Source organism: Globicephala melas, chromosome 4 (assembly GCF_963455315.2).
Source record: "Globicephala melas chromosome 4, mGloMel1.2, whole genome shotgun sequence".
In the NCBI taxonomy this organism is placed as follows: Eukaryota; Metazoa; Chordata; class Mammalia; order Artiodactyla; family Delphinidae; genus Globicephala; species Globicephala melas.
The window spans coordinates 112,362,341-112,380,047 of NC_083317.1; the positions used below are offsets into that span (position 1 = coordinate 112,362,341).

The 17,707-nt window shown below is 40.9% G+C and overlaps 1 protein-coding gene across 1 annotated transcript in view; it reads right to left on the reverse strand.

Annotated features, from left to right (window-relative positions):
- Positions 1-752: 752 nt before the first annotated feature.
- Positions 753-17,707, reverse strand: part of ARHGEF26 (Rho guanine nucleotide exchange factor 26) — a 153,894-nt gene continuing 136,939 nt past the window's right edge. Inside the window, exons 13-15 of the mRNA XM_030844638.2 lie at positions 11,210-11,277; positions 9,814-9,918; positions 753-2,969 (exon numbers count right to left, since the gene is read on the reverse strand). Coding sequence (XP_030700498.2) covers positions 2,827-2,969; positions 9,814-9,918; positions 11,210-11,277 — 316 coding nt within the window. The 3' untranslated portion in view covers positions 753-2,826. The remainder of the gene's footprint in view (positions 2,970-9,813; positions 9,919-11,209; positions 11,278-17,707) is intronic.

Below are 17,707 nucleotides of genomic sequence, written 5' to 3' on the forward strand. Positions count from 1 at the left end.
GAGAGATTCCAAGTGTGAGAAGGACTGAACACGCCACTGCTGCCTAGAAGATGGAAGGAGCCACGTGGCAAGGAATTCCAGTTCCTGGAAGCTGTGAGCACCCTCCAATCTCCCCACCCTCCAGCAGCCAGCAAGGAAACAGGGGCCTCAGTCCTACAATCACAAGGAATGGAACTCTGCAAATAACAGGTATGAGCTGGAAAGCAGTTAAGCCAACACTTTCATTTCAGCCTTTTGAGACTCTAAGCAGAGAACCCAGCCAAGCAGTCCTAGACTTCTGACTACAGAACTGTGAGACCATACAGGAATGTCTTAAGCCACTAAGTTTGTGGAAATTTTATTCAGGAAAAGAAAATAACACGGAGTCATTCTTTGTCTTCCACCAAGATGCACAAGGTGGTGAAACGTCCCAAGCACAAAGGTTCAGACACTGAATGGCCAAAATGAATGATAAGGTATATACTCCAAGGGTCAGCAGCAGTTAGGAAGCTATGAACTATTTGAGGTAAGCTGTTCAGTCATGCAGTTTTGTGGAAACTATAAGAAGAAACAGGATAGCCCAGTTCTTAAGAATGCCCCAGCCTTCTAGGGCAGCTAAGGCCCATATGGACCCAAAAAAGAAAGATCAGACACCTTCAATGTTAGCTGCAGATACCTTTTGAGTAGAACTCTGATTTGGCTCAAAATTCAGCAAACTATGTACTTAAATGAACACATCCTATAGTAAATTAAATCACATCAGCACGAAAGAACAAGTATATACAAAATCTTTATAAGCTCACATATTTTGCCAAAAGTGTACAAGCAATCTCAATTCATTGGGACAAAAATGAATATTTTTGTTCTCCACAGGTCACTGAATGAAGTCATTGTACAATTCAGAGAAGCTACTAAGTTTGAAAAACAATACTGTGTCATGTTCACAGTTGAACTGAAACACTGTGAATGAGTTAATACCTGCCATAAAACAACACTTTATCTAATAACAGTATTAACGTGCTTGCTAAATAGGCTCTGATTTATAAGATGCACATATTCCAAAACTGTTCACCATCTCTACTGATAAATTAATTCACAGGATTCACATAGTTGCTTTTTAGTGTCAACAGGGTGTTAGCAAAAATAATACGAAATGGTCTCTTTGCAAGCAACACATTTACCTTCCTTCCTAAATGAAAACATTCCATTAGATTAGATTTCAATTTGTTAGCTTCTCCTCCAGAAATTCTGTGACATCAAAGAGGAGATACATTTCTTGTTTTACCAAACCCAAGACCTTGCTTGCTGGGTCCACTGCTATTCTCCATTGACAGACTGGCCCAGAACTCAAGGAGCTCGGGGCCTGGCATGTCTTTATACTCAGAAATGTGTGCATTGATAAAGGAGAGCAATCCACAGGCGAGGCAGCTGCAGATGCCCCCTGCAGGCTCACTGCTGCAGTGACAGGACACAGAGCATGTGGGCTGAGCACACTCACCTCCCGCACTGGGCTTCTGCAGAGTTACTCACAATTGAGTAACTGGTTGGCAGTCAGTGGCTGGGGACATGTCACACATGGATCTGAGTCCTTGAATGATGTACCCTTTGCCAGGTTTTACCCCTCCATGAAAGAGAATGGAATAGAGAGGGAACGTAGCTGCCAGTAAAAAAATCACTCCTCCCCTCACTTTTCCAAACCCTCCAATTCCCTCTTTATGAAATGTACTATTACAATGACTTTTCTCTCTCCTTGCATCAGTGGAAGAAATAAAGTTCTACAGACACCCGCAGTTAAGAGAGACTTCAAATCCAGCAAGCAAAGCCTTTAGTGCAAATAAAATGAGTTCCCATTAAGGTCAAAATGTTATGTTGCAACTAGGTACACCATGTTGCCTTCTTGATACCTTTTAAGGTCCAATTTTATCTTCCTTGAGATTGTTAAAATGTGTTTCAGCCAATTTCCTTTTGGAAATGGGAGTAGGAACAGTCAAAAACTGTACATTATTGAAGGCAAAGCAGCCTCACGTCAGTTTATCATCCCATATAGGTCTATTTTTAAAAAGTACGACCCCTGTCCTATATTCAGGATTTTCTCACCTATATGAACCATCTAAATTCTATATTGTTAGAGTAGCTTAAGTTTTATTAGAATATACTTACCAAAGACCGAAGTTGGGTGAGATGGATTTTTTAAAAAAATCTTTAAAGTAAGGCTCCTTACTTCCCTTCTAATGAGGAAAGAGGTGGAAAAAATTCAAGTGTCAATTTCCCTTTCCTGGGAAGAGGTTTAGAAAAACTGAGCTCACCTTCAGAACTCTACCAGTTCCTTTTGAAATCAAGAAAGCATTAGCATCAGATCTAAAATATAAGAGGCAGGAGCAATATTTACAAAACTGGGTATTCCTTAAAGATATAAAACCTTGCTAATACTGGAAGAACCATACGAAGGAGATGTTTAAAGAGGGATAGCATACATTCTTGGTTAAGTGAGGATAGAGAAAACCAGAATACAGCATCTTACATATATATATATATTTTTTTATGCCAGAACATGATACAACTAGGAGTAGCTGAGGCTGCCTCATCCCTGAAGTGGACTGCTCAGCTATTCTGTTTACCTAAAGAGGTTTGCAAAAGGATTGCTGTGCACAAACTGAGCTTCGTGGATTAACTATCCAGTAGCTGTTCTCCTGAGAGAACAGAACCACCTGGCAAGCTTAAAGGCAAGTGTTTCCTTTCTTTTAATTAAATAGGCTGTGTTAAAATTAACATCAAAACCGGCCTTGAACCAACCAGCCCACCATGATGTAGTGCAAATCTCCCAGTGACAAAATACCATCAGAGAGGCTACACGTTGGTCTCCAGCCCCAGCAAACGTCCCATTCTCTCCACATTCTTATCAATTGTAGCTTGACATGTTATCTCCTTGGCACATTCCATAGGAAACCAGCCCCTTTCTCCATCTCGAAGTCTTTCCCCTTCATACCAGCCTGCAAAGAAGAGCAGAGTCCTCATGGGGCACCAAGTATTTGGATGAATCTTGACTGTTCAGCTCCGAGGGAGGACGATATGGGCAAATTTCAGAGGCAGTATCCTGCCCCAGGTTGGGTACCACGGATGATGCAAGGTGAGAGAGAGAGGTGGAACGGGGGAAAGGTTTCAAGAGGGACTCAATGGCAGATCATGATGAGAGGCAGAACATGATCAGAGGCCCTGAAATGAGGTGTCTAGGAGAGTATTGAGCTTGGGCTCAATTGCAGAAAGGGATGATGTTTTGGGTAGGAAGAACATGACTTTTATTTTTTTACTTTATTGAAGTATAGTTGATTTACAGTGTTCTGTTAGTTTCAGATGTATAGCAAAGTGTTTCAGTTATACACACATATATATATATATATCTTTTTCAGACTCTTTTCCCTTATAGGTTTTTACAATTATTGAGTATAATTCCCTATGCTATATAGTAGGTCTTTGTTGGTTATCTATTTTATATATAGTAGTGTGTATATGTTAATCCCAAACTCCTAATTTATCCCTCCTGCCCCCAACCCTTCCCCTGTAGTAACCTAAGTTTGTTTTCTATGTCTTTGGGTCTGTTTCTGTTTTGTATACAAGTTCATTTGTATCTTTTTTTAGATTCCACATGTAAGTGAAATCATATATTTCTCTGTCTGGCTTATACTTCACTTAGTATGATAATCTTGAGCTATAGCCATGTTGCTGTAAATGGCATTATTTAATTCCTTTTTATGGCTGAATAGTATTCCATTGTATACATGTACCACATCTTTTTTTTTTTTTTTTTTTGCAGTACATGGGCCTCTCACTGTTGTGGCCTCTCCTGTTGCAGAGCATAGGCTCCGGACGCGCAGGCTCAGCGGCCATGGCTCACGGGCCCAGCTGCTCCGTGGCATGTGGGATCCTCCCGGACCACGGCATGAACCCGTGTCCCCTGCATCAGCAGGCAGACTCTCAACCACTGTGCCACCAGGGAAGCCCACATGTATCTTTTTGAATTATGGTTTTCTCCAGATATATGCCCAGGAGTGGAATTGCTAGATCGTATGGTAGCTCTATTTTTAGTTTTTTAAGGAACCTCCATATTGTTCTCCATAGTGGCTGCACCAATTTATATTCCCACCAACAGTGTAGGAGGTTGCCTTTTCTCCACACCCTCTCTAGCATTTACTTGTAGGCTTTTTAATGATGGCCATTCTGATCGGAGTGAGGTGACCTCATTGTAGTTTTGATTTGCATTTCTCTAATAATTAGTGATGTTGAGCATCTTTTCATGTGCTTTTTAGCCATCTGTATGTCTTCTTTGGAGAAATGTCTATTTAGATCTTCTGCCCATTTTTTGATTGGGTTGTTTGTATTTTTGATACTGAACTGTAAGAGCTGTTTGTATATTTCGGAGATTAATCCCTTGTCAGTTGCATCATTTGTGAATATCTTCCCCCATTCCATAGGTTGTCTTTTCATTTTGTTTATGGTTTCCTTTGCTGTGCAAAAACTTTTAAGTTTAATTAGGTCCCATTTGTTTATTTTTGTTCTTCCATTATTCTAAGAAAGAGATCCAAAAAGATATTGCTACTATTTTATGTCAGAGTGTTCTGCCTATGTTTTCCTCTAGTAGTTTTTATCATCTGGTCTTACATTTAGGTCTTTAATCCATTTTGACTTTCTTTTTGTGTGTGGTGTTAGAGAATGTTCTATTTTCATGCTTTTGCATGTAGCTGTCCAGTTTTCCCAGCACCACTTATTGAAGAGACTGTCTTTTCTCCATTGTGTATTCTTGCTTCCTTTGTTGTAGATTAAGTGGTCATAGGTGCATGGGTTTATTTCTGTGTTTTCTAACCTGTTACATTGATCTATGTGCTGTTTTTGTGCCAGTACCATACTGTTTTGATTACTGTAGCTTTACAGTATAGTCTGAAGTCAGGAAGCCTGATTTCTCCAGCTCTCTTTTCTTTGGCTATGCATGGTATTTTGTGTTTCCACACAAATTGTAAAATTTTTTGTTCTAGTTCTGTGAAAAATGTCATTGGTAATTTGATAGAGGTTGTGTTGAATCTGTAGATTGCCTTGGCTCGCAGAGTCATTTTGACAACATTGTTTCTTCCAATCCAAGAACACAGTATACCTTTCCATCTGTTGGTGTCATTTTCAATTTCTTTTATCAGCATCTTATAGTTTTCAGAGTACAGGTATTTTGTCTCCTTAGGTAGGTTTATTCCTACGCATTTTATTCTTATTGATGCAATGGTAAATGGGATTCTTTCCTTAATTTCTCTTTCTGATCTTTTGCTATTAGTGTATAGAAATGCAACAGATTTCTGTGTATTAATTTGTATCCTGTGACTTTACTGAATTCACTGATGAGCTCTAGTAGTTTTCTGGTAGCATCTTTAGGATTTTCTATTTATAGTGTCATGTCATCTGCAAACAGTGACAGTTTTACTTCTTCTTTTCCAATTTGGATTCCTTTTTTTTTCATCTGATTGCTGTGGCTAGGACTTCCAAAACTATGTTGAATTAAAGTGGTGAAAGTGGACATCCTCGTCTTGTTCCTGATCTTAGAAGAAATACTTTCAGCTTTTCACCATTGAGTATGATGTTAGCTGAGGGTTTGTATCAGGATGATCATGGCCTCATAGAGTGAGTTTGGAAGTGTTCCGTTGCAGTTTTTTGGAATAGTTTCAGAAGGATATGTGTTAACTCTTCACTAGATGTTTGGTAGAATTCGCCTGTGATGCCATCTGGTCCTGGACTTTCGTTTATTCAGAGTTTCTAAAACACAGATTCAATTTCAGTACTTGTAATTGGTCTGTGCATGTTTTCTACTTCTTCCTCATTCAGTCTTGGGAGATTGCACCTTTCTAAGAATTTGTCCATTTCTTCTAGGTTATCCAATTTATTTGCATATAGTTGCTTGTAGTAGTCTCTCATGGGCCTTTGTATTTCCATGGTGTCAGCTATAACTTCTTTTTTTTTTTTTGCGGTATGTGGGCCTCTCACTGTTGTGGCCTCTCCCGTTTTGGAGCACAGGCTCCGGACACGCAGGCTCAGCAGCCATGGCTCACGGGCCCAGGCACTCCACGGCTTATGGGATTTTCCTGGACCAGGGCACGAACCTGTGTCCCCTGCATTGGCAGGCAGACTCTCAACCACTGCGCCACCAGGGAAGCTCCTATAACTTTTTTAATTTCTAATTTTATTGATTTGGGCCCTTCCTTTTTTTCTTGTTGAGTCTGGCTAAAGGTTTATCAATTCTGTTTATCTTTTCAAAGAACCAGCTTTTAGTTTCATTGACCTTTTCTATTGTTTTCTTAGTCTCTATTTCTGCTTTGATATTTATGATTTCTTTCCTACTACTAATTTTGGGTTTTGTTCTTTCTCTAGTTGCTTTAGGTGTGAGGTTAGGTAGGTTATTTGAGATTTTTCTTGTTTCCTGAGGTAAGCTTGTATCACTATAAACTTTTCCTCTTAGAACTGCATCCCATAGGGTTGGATCATCATGTTTTCATTTTCATTTGTCTTTAGGTATTTTTTGATTTCCTCTGATTTCTTCAGAGATCCATTGGTTGTTTAGTAGCATATTGTTTAGCCTCCACATGTTGGTGTTTTTTTCTTGTAGTTGATTTCTAATCTCATAGTGTCGTGGTCAGAAAAGATGCCTTGATATTATTTCAATTTTTTAAAATTTACCAAAGCTTGCTTTGTGGCCCAGCATGTGATCTACCTTGGAGAATGTTCTATGTACACTTGAAAGAATGTGTATTCTGCTGCTTTCAGATGGAATGCTCTATAAATATCAATTAAGTTGATGTCTAGAGTGTCATATAAGGCCTGTTTCCTTATTGATTTTCTGTCTGAATGATCAGTCCATTGATGTGAGGTGTTAAAAGTCCCCCACTATTATAGTGTTACTGTCAGTTTCTCCCTTTACAGCTGTTAGCATTTGCCTTATATATTGAGGTGATCCTATGCTGAGTGCATATGTATTTACAATTTTTCTATCTTCTTCTTGGATTGATCCCTTGATCATTATGTAGTGTCCTTTTTTTGGTCTTTTTTAACAGTCTTTATTTTAAAGTCCATTTTGTCTGATATGAGTATTGCTACTCCAGCTTTCTTTGATTTGGAAATCCTTTTGCATGGAATTCCCTTTTCCATCCCCTCACTTTCAGTCTGTACGTGTCTCTAGATCTGAAGTGGGTCTCTTGTAGACAGCCTGTATACGGGTTTTGTTTTTGTATCCATTCAGCCAGCTTATGTCTTTTGGTTGGAGCGTTTAATCCATTTACGTTTAAGGTAACAATATGTTACCTTATTGCTATTTTGTTAATTGTTTTGGATTTGTTTTTGTAGGTCTTTTTCCTTCTTTTCTCTTTTGTTCTCTTGTGATTTGATGATTATCTTTAGTGTTGTTTGGATTCTTTTTTGTGTGTATATCTATTATACATTTTTGGTTACCATGAGGTTTTCATATAGCAGGCCATATATATACATGATTGTTTTAAGTTGCTGATCTCTTAATTTCAAATGCATTCCAAATATCCTGCATTTGTACTCTCCTCTCATGATTACTGATTTAGATATCATATTTCTGTGTGGATGATTTCCTACCTTTACTGTATGTTTGCCTTTACCGGTAAGCTTTCCCATTTTGTAATTTTCTTGTTTCTAGTTGTAGCCTTTTCTTTACTGCCTAGAGTAGTTCCTTTAGCATTTGTTGTAAAGCTGGTTTGGTGGTGCTCAATTCTCTTAGCTTTTGCCTGTCTGTAAAGCTTCTGACTTCTCCATCAAATCTAAATGAGAACCTTGCTGGGTAGAGTATTCTTGGTTGTGGGTTTTTCCCTTCCATCACTTTAAATATACCATGCCACACTCTTCTGGTTTGCAGAGTTTCTGCTGAAAAATCAGCTGATAACCTTATGGGGATTCTCTTATATCTTTCATTTTTGTCAATTTGATTACTGTGTGTCTCAGTGTCTTCTTCCTTAGGTTTATCCTGTATGGGACTCTGTGCTTCCTGGACTTGAGTGACTATTTCATTTCTCGTGTTAGGGAATTTTTCAGCTATTATCTCTTAAAATATCTTCTCAGGACCTTTCTTCTTCTGGGACCCCTATAATGCAAATGTTGGTGCATTTGATGTTGTCCCAGGTCTCTTGTACTGTCTTCATTTCTTTTCATTCTTTTTTCTTTATTCTGTTCTGTGGCAGTGATTTCTACCACTCTGTCTTCCAGCTCACTTATCAATTCTCCTGCCTCATTTATTCTGCTATTGATTCCTTCTAGGTGCACTTTTCATTTCAATTACTGTATTCTTCAACTCTGTTTGGTTGTTCTTATCTTCTCTAACTCTTTGTTAAAAACTTCTTGTAACTTCTAGCTCTGTGCATCTATTTTCCCACATTCTTGGATCATCTCTACGATCATCACTTGGAATTCTTTCTTAGGTAGACTGCCTATCTCTGCGTCAGGTAAGTTGTTTTTCTGGGCTTTTATCTTGTTCCTTCATTCTGGAACATATTCCTCTGCCATCTCACTTTGTTTAAATTTCTATTTGTATTTTTATGTATGAGGAAAGTTAGTTATGTTTCTCAACACTGGAGAAGTGGCCCTCTATAGGGGATGTCCTGTGTGTTTCAGCAGTACACTCCCCTCTCATCACCCAAGGGCCAGGGACCAACTGGTCTCAGGGTAGGTTCTGATCTGCATTTGTGTAGTCGGTTCTGCAGGCTGCTGGATCGTAGCTTTCTTGCTTCTGGTGTCTGCCCCTGGTGAAGTGGGCTGGATCTTGGCCCTCTGGAGGCAGAGCCGTGTCATGGGGTGGGTCTCGAGTTCCCTGTGGGTTCAGGAAGTCTTTAGGCGGCCTGTCTGCTGATGGGTGGGGCTGTGTTCCTACCCTGTTGGTCGTTTGGCCTGAGGTGTCCCATTACTGGAACCGACAGGCTGTTGGGTGGAGCCAGGTCTTGGTACTAATGAGCCAATATGTCATCCACCAGGATTGTTCATGTGGTTGAATGTAGCCCAGTATGTCTGTCTGCCACCAGTGTCTATGTCCCCACAGTAAGCCAAAGCCAACCCCCACTTCCAAGGAGCCCCTCTAAGACCCACAGGTAGTGACTTCATAGGAGCCTGGGCCAGACCTGCTTTTGCCCTGGGTCCTGGTGCACACGAGACCTTGTGTGAGCCCTCCAAGAGCAAAGTTTCTGTTTCCCGCATTCCTGTGGAGCTCCTGCACTCAAGCCCCACTGGCTTTCAAAGCCAGATGCTCTGGGGGCTGCTCCTCCTATATGCCAGACCCCCAGGCTGGGGAGCCTGACATGGGGCTCAGAACTCTCACTTCTGTGGGAAAACTCCTGTGATATGATTGTTCTCCAGTTTGTGGGTCACCCACTTGGCGGGGGGGGGGGGTATAGGATTTGATTATATCACATCACGAGCGCACCTCTCCTACTGTCTCATTAGGTTTCTTCTTCATGCCTTTGGATACAGAAAATCTTTTTTGGTAGGCTCCAGTCCTTTTTTTTTTTATCAACGGTTGTTCGGCAATTAGCTGTGATTTTGGTATGCTCGTGAGAAGAGGTGAGCTTACGAGTCCTTCTACTCTGCCATCTTGTCTCCCAACTGACTTTTATTTTCTAAGTGAACAACCATGTGACCGGATCCTATTAAAAAAACATTTAGAAGCAATAAAGTGTAGATAAAGGAGAGGCAGGCGCATATGAGGAAACCAAAGGGATAGGGAATATAAGCAGTGATCACAAAATGAGACCCTGAACACTGGTCCACCAGCGCCCCCATCAGAACACTCCCACTCACCATCGCTGACACACTGATAAATGAGGACCACGTCCGCCACCTGCAGGGAGAGTTCATCTGGTTGCTTGGCAGTAAATGATCTAATGATTTCCACTTGGGTCAGTGCTAAGGGCAAAAGGGGACATAATGAACTTCCGGTAGCAGTGGAAAAACAAAACAGGTACAAATCAATATTCTGCATTCACTTAGTCTTTCTGTGCAATCAGAGCCAGCACAGATAGAAACAAGGTAGACTCCTAAAAAGCAGAAAATCTTTCCCAGGAATTCTCTTACTTGGCTAAGAGCTTTAGGATTTTTAGAAGCTCAGAATTGAGAGAGGCCTTTTACGATACATGAATCCCCTCAAAAATAGCCTTGATAAGAAGTCATTAGATACATCACACAATAGAGCAGAAAACAGTCACTGGGCATTGGGGAAACTGAGTCAAGATAGATTAGGTATGTGCCAAGGCCATGAGGATAAAATCCAAAATCTATCCAGTGCTCCTGGCTCTCATCCAGGGTGCTCCCCCAGCCCACCCAACAGCACATAAAAGCTGCCAGAGTTTAGAAATAAAAGGAGCTCCAAGCAAAAGTTGGTTAGAAAACATTTTAGTTTCCCCCAAATTCTCGATCATAACAAATCAGTTTTTACTTCAGTGACTTGCTACTAGCTGGCCTGAGTTTTTACTCGGTTTTTTTTACTATGAAACTTGATTCCAGAGAACTTTCAAACCAGTCTCTTCAGCTCTGACTCTAAGCAAAGCTATGATTTTTGAGTGCTCCAGGAATCCACTTTTGCTGCCCTAATTCTTTGAATTTGACCTTCCAGCTGGAATCATGCAGAGCAGCATAACAAGATGCTCAGCATATGACACTAATCTTTACTGTACCAGTACCGAGTTCCCTAGAAAAATAAAATATATTTTTTAATATTAATTTAAAAAAAAGTCAAAAGGAAGGGTAAAGTAATTTACCTTAAGGTTAAAAATCCATTTCAGCTTAGATTCACACTGTCAGTATGGAGAAGGCTTAAACATGCTACTATTGCCCATAACAGCTAGAAATGTAAGAGCTTTATAGTATAAGCAGGGCTTTCAATGTAAATTTAACTTCATCCTCACTATCATAACGCCGTGTTGTATATAATAATGCACCTAACTTGCAGATGATTTGAGAGGCTCAGAAAGGCTATGCAGTGATCTGCCATGTCTACACAGCAAAGAACTGCACTTTGAATTCAGTCCCCTTGACTTCCAAAGCAGGGAGCATCCAGAGCTGAGGTGGGGCGGCAGGAAGGAAATCTTGGAGAAAACTTACAAAGCAGGTACTGTGGAGGTTAACCACTAATAACCCAGCGACCAGCAGGGGGCAGAGCCCTCCATGTTCCAGAGCAGACGGCTCTCCAGGTACTTACAGGTTCGGTCCGGAGGCTGCTTCCCGCTGCTGTGTCCCAGGGCAGTTATCCAGCGGGCTCGCTCGCTCCTAAACACAGAGGGCAGATCCGTTGAGAGATTCAGTGGTGCTTAGACACAGAATGAAGTATGTTCTAGAATGCAAAGGCATTCCCTGAAAACAGGGCAGACATGCTCTAGAGAGGTAAGTGGCTGGCCTTCAAAGCTAGGGTAAGAGTTATTTAAAAATGAAAAACAATTACTAAAAAATGATCATCTGGGAAATCTCAAATAGGCCTCAAATGAGTCATTGTCAAAAGATTCTGAATGAATTTAGCTTGTTATTAAGTGGAATTTCTCATATAACAGTTTAACATTTAACAAATATCTGATTACACTAATACATTATAATCACAAAAAGATATTTCATACACTCACAATCTGATGTTTAACATTTCAAAAAAGTAAATTTCGTTTAAAAAAATCCTAGTAAATCAGTCTCTCGCCACTCCCTCCCCTTTTCCTTCCCCCACACTCACAACCCATTTCCACATAAATGAGAAACCTGACATTATTTAAAGTTGTTCTGTTCCTCATACAAATGTTGCCAAGTATGAGCCTTAGTGAAATAGAAATTCTTTGTTCTCAAATGCTTAAAATAATTTAGTGATTACAGGAAAAAAATTTTTTTTAAGATAAAAAACAACCAAAAGCTTTTAAACAATATTAAGCTACAATTACATGAAACAATAATTATTTAACTAAAGGATCAAAAGTTTCAGATGAGCAAGCATTACTCCATAATATAGTAACCAGGTTTTAGATTTGGAAAGTCAAGTATTAGCACTGTGATTAAATAAATCACACACACATACACACTTGAAAATCTTTTAAGAAGCATTTACATGGCAGATACAGCACTTGACATCCATTATTTCCCGTAAGCTTCCCAAAAGCCTGTTTAAGGGATGAGAAGACTGCACAGAAGTTCAGAGGTAAGCGACCCAAACGAAAGGTCAGTTTCTACTATGCCACTCTACCTTCTTAAGAAGGGATGCCTTATAGAAATAAAAAATAAAAATTTTAAAAAAGAAATGAGACCTAATCAAACTTACAAGCTTTTGCACAGCAAAGGAAACCAGAAAAAAAAAAGACAACCTATGGAATGGGAGAAAATATTTGCAAATGATGCAACTGACAAGGGCTTAATCTCCAAAATATACAAACAGCTCATGCAACTCAATATCAAAAAAGAAACAACCCAATTGAAAAATGGGCAGAAGATCTAAATAGACATTTCTCCAAAGAAGACATACAGATGGCCAACAGGCACAAAGACAAGACGCTCAACATTACTAATCATTAGAGAAATGCAAATCAAAACTACAATGAGGTATCACCTCCCACCGGTCAGAATGGCCATCATTAAAAAGTCTACAAATAACAAATGCTGGAGAGGGTATGGAGAAAAGGGAACCCTCCTACACTGTTGGTGGGAATATAACTTTGTGCAGCCACTATGGAAAACAGTATGGAGGTTTCTCAGAAAACTAAAAATAGAACTACCATATGATCCAGCAATCCCACTCCTGAGCATATACCCGGACAAAACTCAAATTCAAAAAGATACATGCACCCCAATATTCATTGCAGCACTATTTACAATAGCCAAGACACGAAAGCAACCTAAATGTCCATCGACAGATGAATAAAGAGGATATGGTACATATATACAATGGAATATTACTCAGCCATAAGAAAGAATGAAATAATGCTATTTGCAGCAACATGGATGGACCCAGAGATTATCATACTAAGTGAAGTAAGTCAGAAAGAGAAAGACAAATACCATATGATATCACTTATATGTGGAATCTAAAATATGGCACAAATGAACCTATCTCTAAAACAAACAGACTCAGATATAGAGATCAGACTTGTGGTTGTCGGGGGGAGGGGGGAAAGGGAGAGATGGATTGGGAATTTGGGGTTGGTAGATGCAAACTATTATATTTGGAATGGACAAACAACAGGTCCTACTGTATAGCAGAGGGAACTATATCCAATCTCCTGGGATAAACCATAATGGAAAAGAATATTAATAAAAGAATGTAAACATGTGTAAAACTGAGTCACTCTGTTATACAGCAGAGATTGGCACTACACTGTAAAATCAACTATACTTAAATTTTTTAAAAAGTAAAAAAAAAAAAAAAAGGATGCCTTTATGCCTGGTACTTTAAACAAAAAAACTTGGAGAAAAAAAATTTTTTTTCTCCCACAACGGCCTGCACCTAAAAGATGCTTCTCACCATCACTCTATCTTCACTCTGCGACGTGTATCCATCCTTCCATCCAGACAGAGCAGACTTCTTACAGTCTGGAACTCAACATGCTATTCCACACCTTTCCTATTTGTTCTTCTCACTCTCAAGTACAACCTTCCTTCCCCCTGTTTTTACCGAGCTGGGCCCATTCATCATCCCTATTTGATTGCTTTATTGAAGAACACACACATAAAACACTGCACTAATCTTAAGTGTATACAGATCTGTGTTTACTTAAGTGTATACAGATCTGTGTTTACTTAGGTACAACCACGTACACATGCCCACAGATCAAGACACAGACATGCCAGGAGGTTCCTTTTTTGTCCCTTTCCAATCAGTAACCTCCTGCAAAGGTAACTGCTGTTCTGATTTCCATCACATAGACAAGTTTTGCCAATCTTGAACTTTATGAAAACGGAATCCTATAATATTGTCCACTTTGGTATCTGGCTTCTTTTGTTCAACACATCTAACTCAATATTGAAAACACAAGCCTCACCTCCTCCAGGTGGCCGCCTCCGATGTGTTAGCCCACACTTCCGTCCCCATCCCATTCTTGAGAATCCTGTTCTCACGCCCCCCCTCTGCACAGCTCTGTCACACTGCCTGGCAGCTGTAGGCCTCCTGAAGCCAGGCATCTTATCTCCGTAACTGCCTGCACATAACAGGAGCTCTGTAAACCCTGACCTCACTACTATATATATAGTATATACTATATATATATATATATATAAAAATCACTACTACTCATTGACCCCCGATCTTTTATGGACTTGTCTGTTTCTCTGACTGGGCCATACACTCCCCAAGGACAGTAACTGGATCTTGTTCTAAATAGCATAAGGGATCACATGTACGCCAGGTACTGTGCTTTTTTATATTTGGCGAGTACCATCTAGTCTAATCTTTACAACCGTCTTGCAAGTATTACCGTTATTATTCCCAATTTTTTTCAGAGGACGAAGCTGAAGTCTGAACTCTTAAGTACCTGCTCACAGTAAAACTGCTAAGTGGTAGAGTCAGAATATACGCCAGGCAGCCGGGGATCAAAGAGGTGGTGCCCCCTAGCAGGTGCTTACAAGATAACGAGGGACCGCAGGAAGGGTGGAAACTGCAGTCTGCTGAAAGACAGACTGACTTAAAAGAAGAAACTGAGGCTGGGTCCTGGTCGAGCTGCTGAGTCAAGTAGTAATATGCACAGTTTATGTAAAAACTGATGACACTGTCTTGCTTTTAAAAACTTTGTCTCTAATACAGGACAAAAAGACTTCAGGGTGGTTTTATAAGGAACAAGTAAAGCACGACCTCCTTTCAGATAATCCCAAGCAAACACTTAAATCTTTGATATCTCTTTGTTGGGTAAGATTTTTAAAATTCAGGCTCAACTAGAATTTCCAAAGTACAAAGGCAACTGAAAGCTAAACAATGTCTTAAGGATGGAAGAGCTGTTCGCCAAGAGTAAACTAAACGATCCATTTGCGTCTCCACGTGCCATACCCAGACATGTCAGATTCATCTTTGGCTTACCATGACATTTTCACATGGCCCTAACTGCTGTCTGCAGTCCTTCAAGTCAGATCTCCCAGCCATGGACTGTCTCTGGCATTTGAGTGGCCGGTTTTAGCGGCAGCCTCACCCTGCAGCCAGTTTCTAGAAGTCCAGGTGAACTCTTTCACTCCTGTAGCATGCTGCCTGGATGCTAATGGCATCCCTTCGACAAGGCAGCCCCTCACAGGGGCTCCAGAAGACAGAGCAAGACAGTCCTTATTGCCTCACTGAAAGGAGCTGCTTCTTGAAATGGCTTCAATTGAATCAGTCCCACCCCCTCTGAGATGCCAATAAAACCACACGACATTACCCAGGGCTTCCGAGAGCCATGCCAAGGAGCTCCCTCCTATCATGAGGCAGAAAGCACTGCATCTCTAAAGCAGGGAGGAGACTCACTCCACATAAAATGGAACTCTAAGAAAAAGAAAACCCCGGGCCTAGACATACCCATTATTAAATTTAGATATCAAGTCCAAGGCTCACACACAGACAGCTATTATCTCCAGGGACGAGGTAAGGCAATCAACACGAATTCACAATCCACGCCACACCCAGCTTACTGAGATTTCCCTTTGCCCAAAGTGCCACAGTCGGCAATGCCGCTAATGGGGACCTGGGGCAGATCAACTTCTAAGGCGCTCCTGACCCCTCCCTTCCTTTAAACAACATTCACCAAGTCCCTGCCTCTGCAGGAGTCCTGTGCCAGGCTGGGGCTGCCAAGTGAGTAAAATGGAGCCTCTTGCACTTCACAGCCTGCCTTCAATGAGGGAGCAGACGGAGCAAAAGACAAATGCACCCAGAATCCAACACACTGTGCAATGTGCTGGGATGGCGCCCTCTCAATAAAACCCATCTGAGAGTTGAGAAGAGACCCTTTCAACATAAATATCTGGAAGCGCAGTCCTTTCTCTGTGCACGGCATGAAATGATGTTCCTTATAGAACCATCCTGAAGCTCCCCACTCGGGAGTCAGCTGTCACAGTATCTTGTCCTGTCCCTCATATGATTGATTAAGCACCGTAGGTTTAAACTTAATTACACAAAGGTTGAAGATACAGCCAAGCTGGACTTCGCATTGAATACCAGGCATCTGCTAGAAAACACAGATCCACACTAAGAAAGTAGAAAGCAGGGTTTGAAACAGAGGTTAGGACTGTGAATGAGACGGAATGGAACAAACGCCCACAAAGGGCTTCACCACTGGAGGGGGGTTTCCCTGGATTTTCAATAGAAGTGAAGAGACCTCAGCTGCTGTTTAACCTTTCTTTTGTCCCTTTAAAAATGGCATTTGACCAGATGTATACCTTTTGTGCTCCGTTTCACAGCCTACAAACTTACCTATGGTTCCTTGTGAAACTCCTGTACCCATGGCCTTTGGGAAAAAAGTCTTCCTAAGGAGTAGGATCATGGAGATGGCTGTTTTTGTTCATTCTCTCACACATTCAATTCAACGAGATGAGTTCAATAAGCTGATCCATTAAAGAAAACCCACAGGGCAAAAATCGTCCTCATGAATGCTGTGCAACAAAGCCTTATAAAGCTGGACACCAGCTCAACTTACTAATTTAAAAAATCTGGGCTTCCTTGGCGCAGTGGTTGAGAGTCCGCCTGCCGATGCAGGGGACGCGGGTTCGTGCCCCGGTCCGGGAAGATCCCACATGCCGTGGAGCGGTTGGGCCCGTGAGCCATGGCCGCTGAGCCTGCATGTCCGGAGCCTGTGCTCCGTAACGGAAGAGGCCACAACAGTGAGAGGCCCGCGTACCACCAAAAAAAAAAAAAAATCTAACCAAAGCAAAGTAGTTCCCCTAGCCCACTAAGAGTTCTAGAAATTTAGATTCCATGACATGTTATATAGTTAAATCAACTGTTTCCTGTTTATCATATCAAACAGTTCATGAGACCTAGTCTGGTCCAGAATCCTGAAGTTAACCTTAAGTGGATCAACTACCTGTTTCCTTGGAAAAAAGACCCACACCCCATCACCTGCTCTCCTGTTTTACTGGAGGTCAATGATGAGGAATCACCAAAGATTTAAGTATCTTGACGGGCACTGTACAAATGTAAAAGATTATTGGACATAGATTCCAGATTCAACAAAGAAAAAAATACTACAATCTGTAATAAATACATTTTTTTCCATACAAATTGTGATCTCTACGTGGATTTTTCTTAAAGGATGAAGAGTATGTCAGACGTACTATTTACAATTTTATCCCATCCTATTTACTTCCTGTTAATTAAATCATTAACAGAAGCAGGAAGAGAGCAAAAGACTGCCTGCAAACAATGCCCCTTTATCAGGAGGGCCCAGGAATGGGTTGTCAGAATGGCTGACAGGACTATTAGGCATCTGGTTCAATTTGTGAGACAGAAACTTTGAGAAGGGCCTTTGCTTACAGCTTAAGGTGATTATATCTCATAGCTAAATAGAACGGGTGAAAAAAGTTTTCGTTCATTACTGAACGTGTCCTTGTGTCTCATCTCTGCACAGGCTGGACCCAAATGCCATCCAAATTCCATTATGGACGCAGGAAGCCAAGGACGCCACTTGCCACAGCGTTGCTCTGTGCCAGCTGCAGCTGTCTGGGCTTCATTTTAATGAAGGCAGACAAAGGGGGCTCTCGGCCTTGAACATTCCTCTTG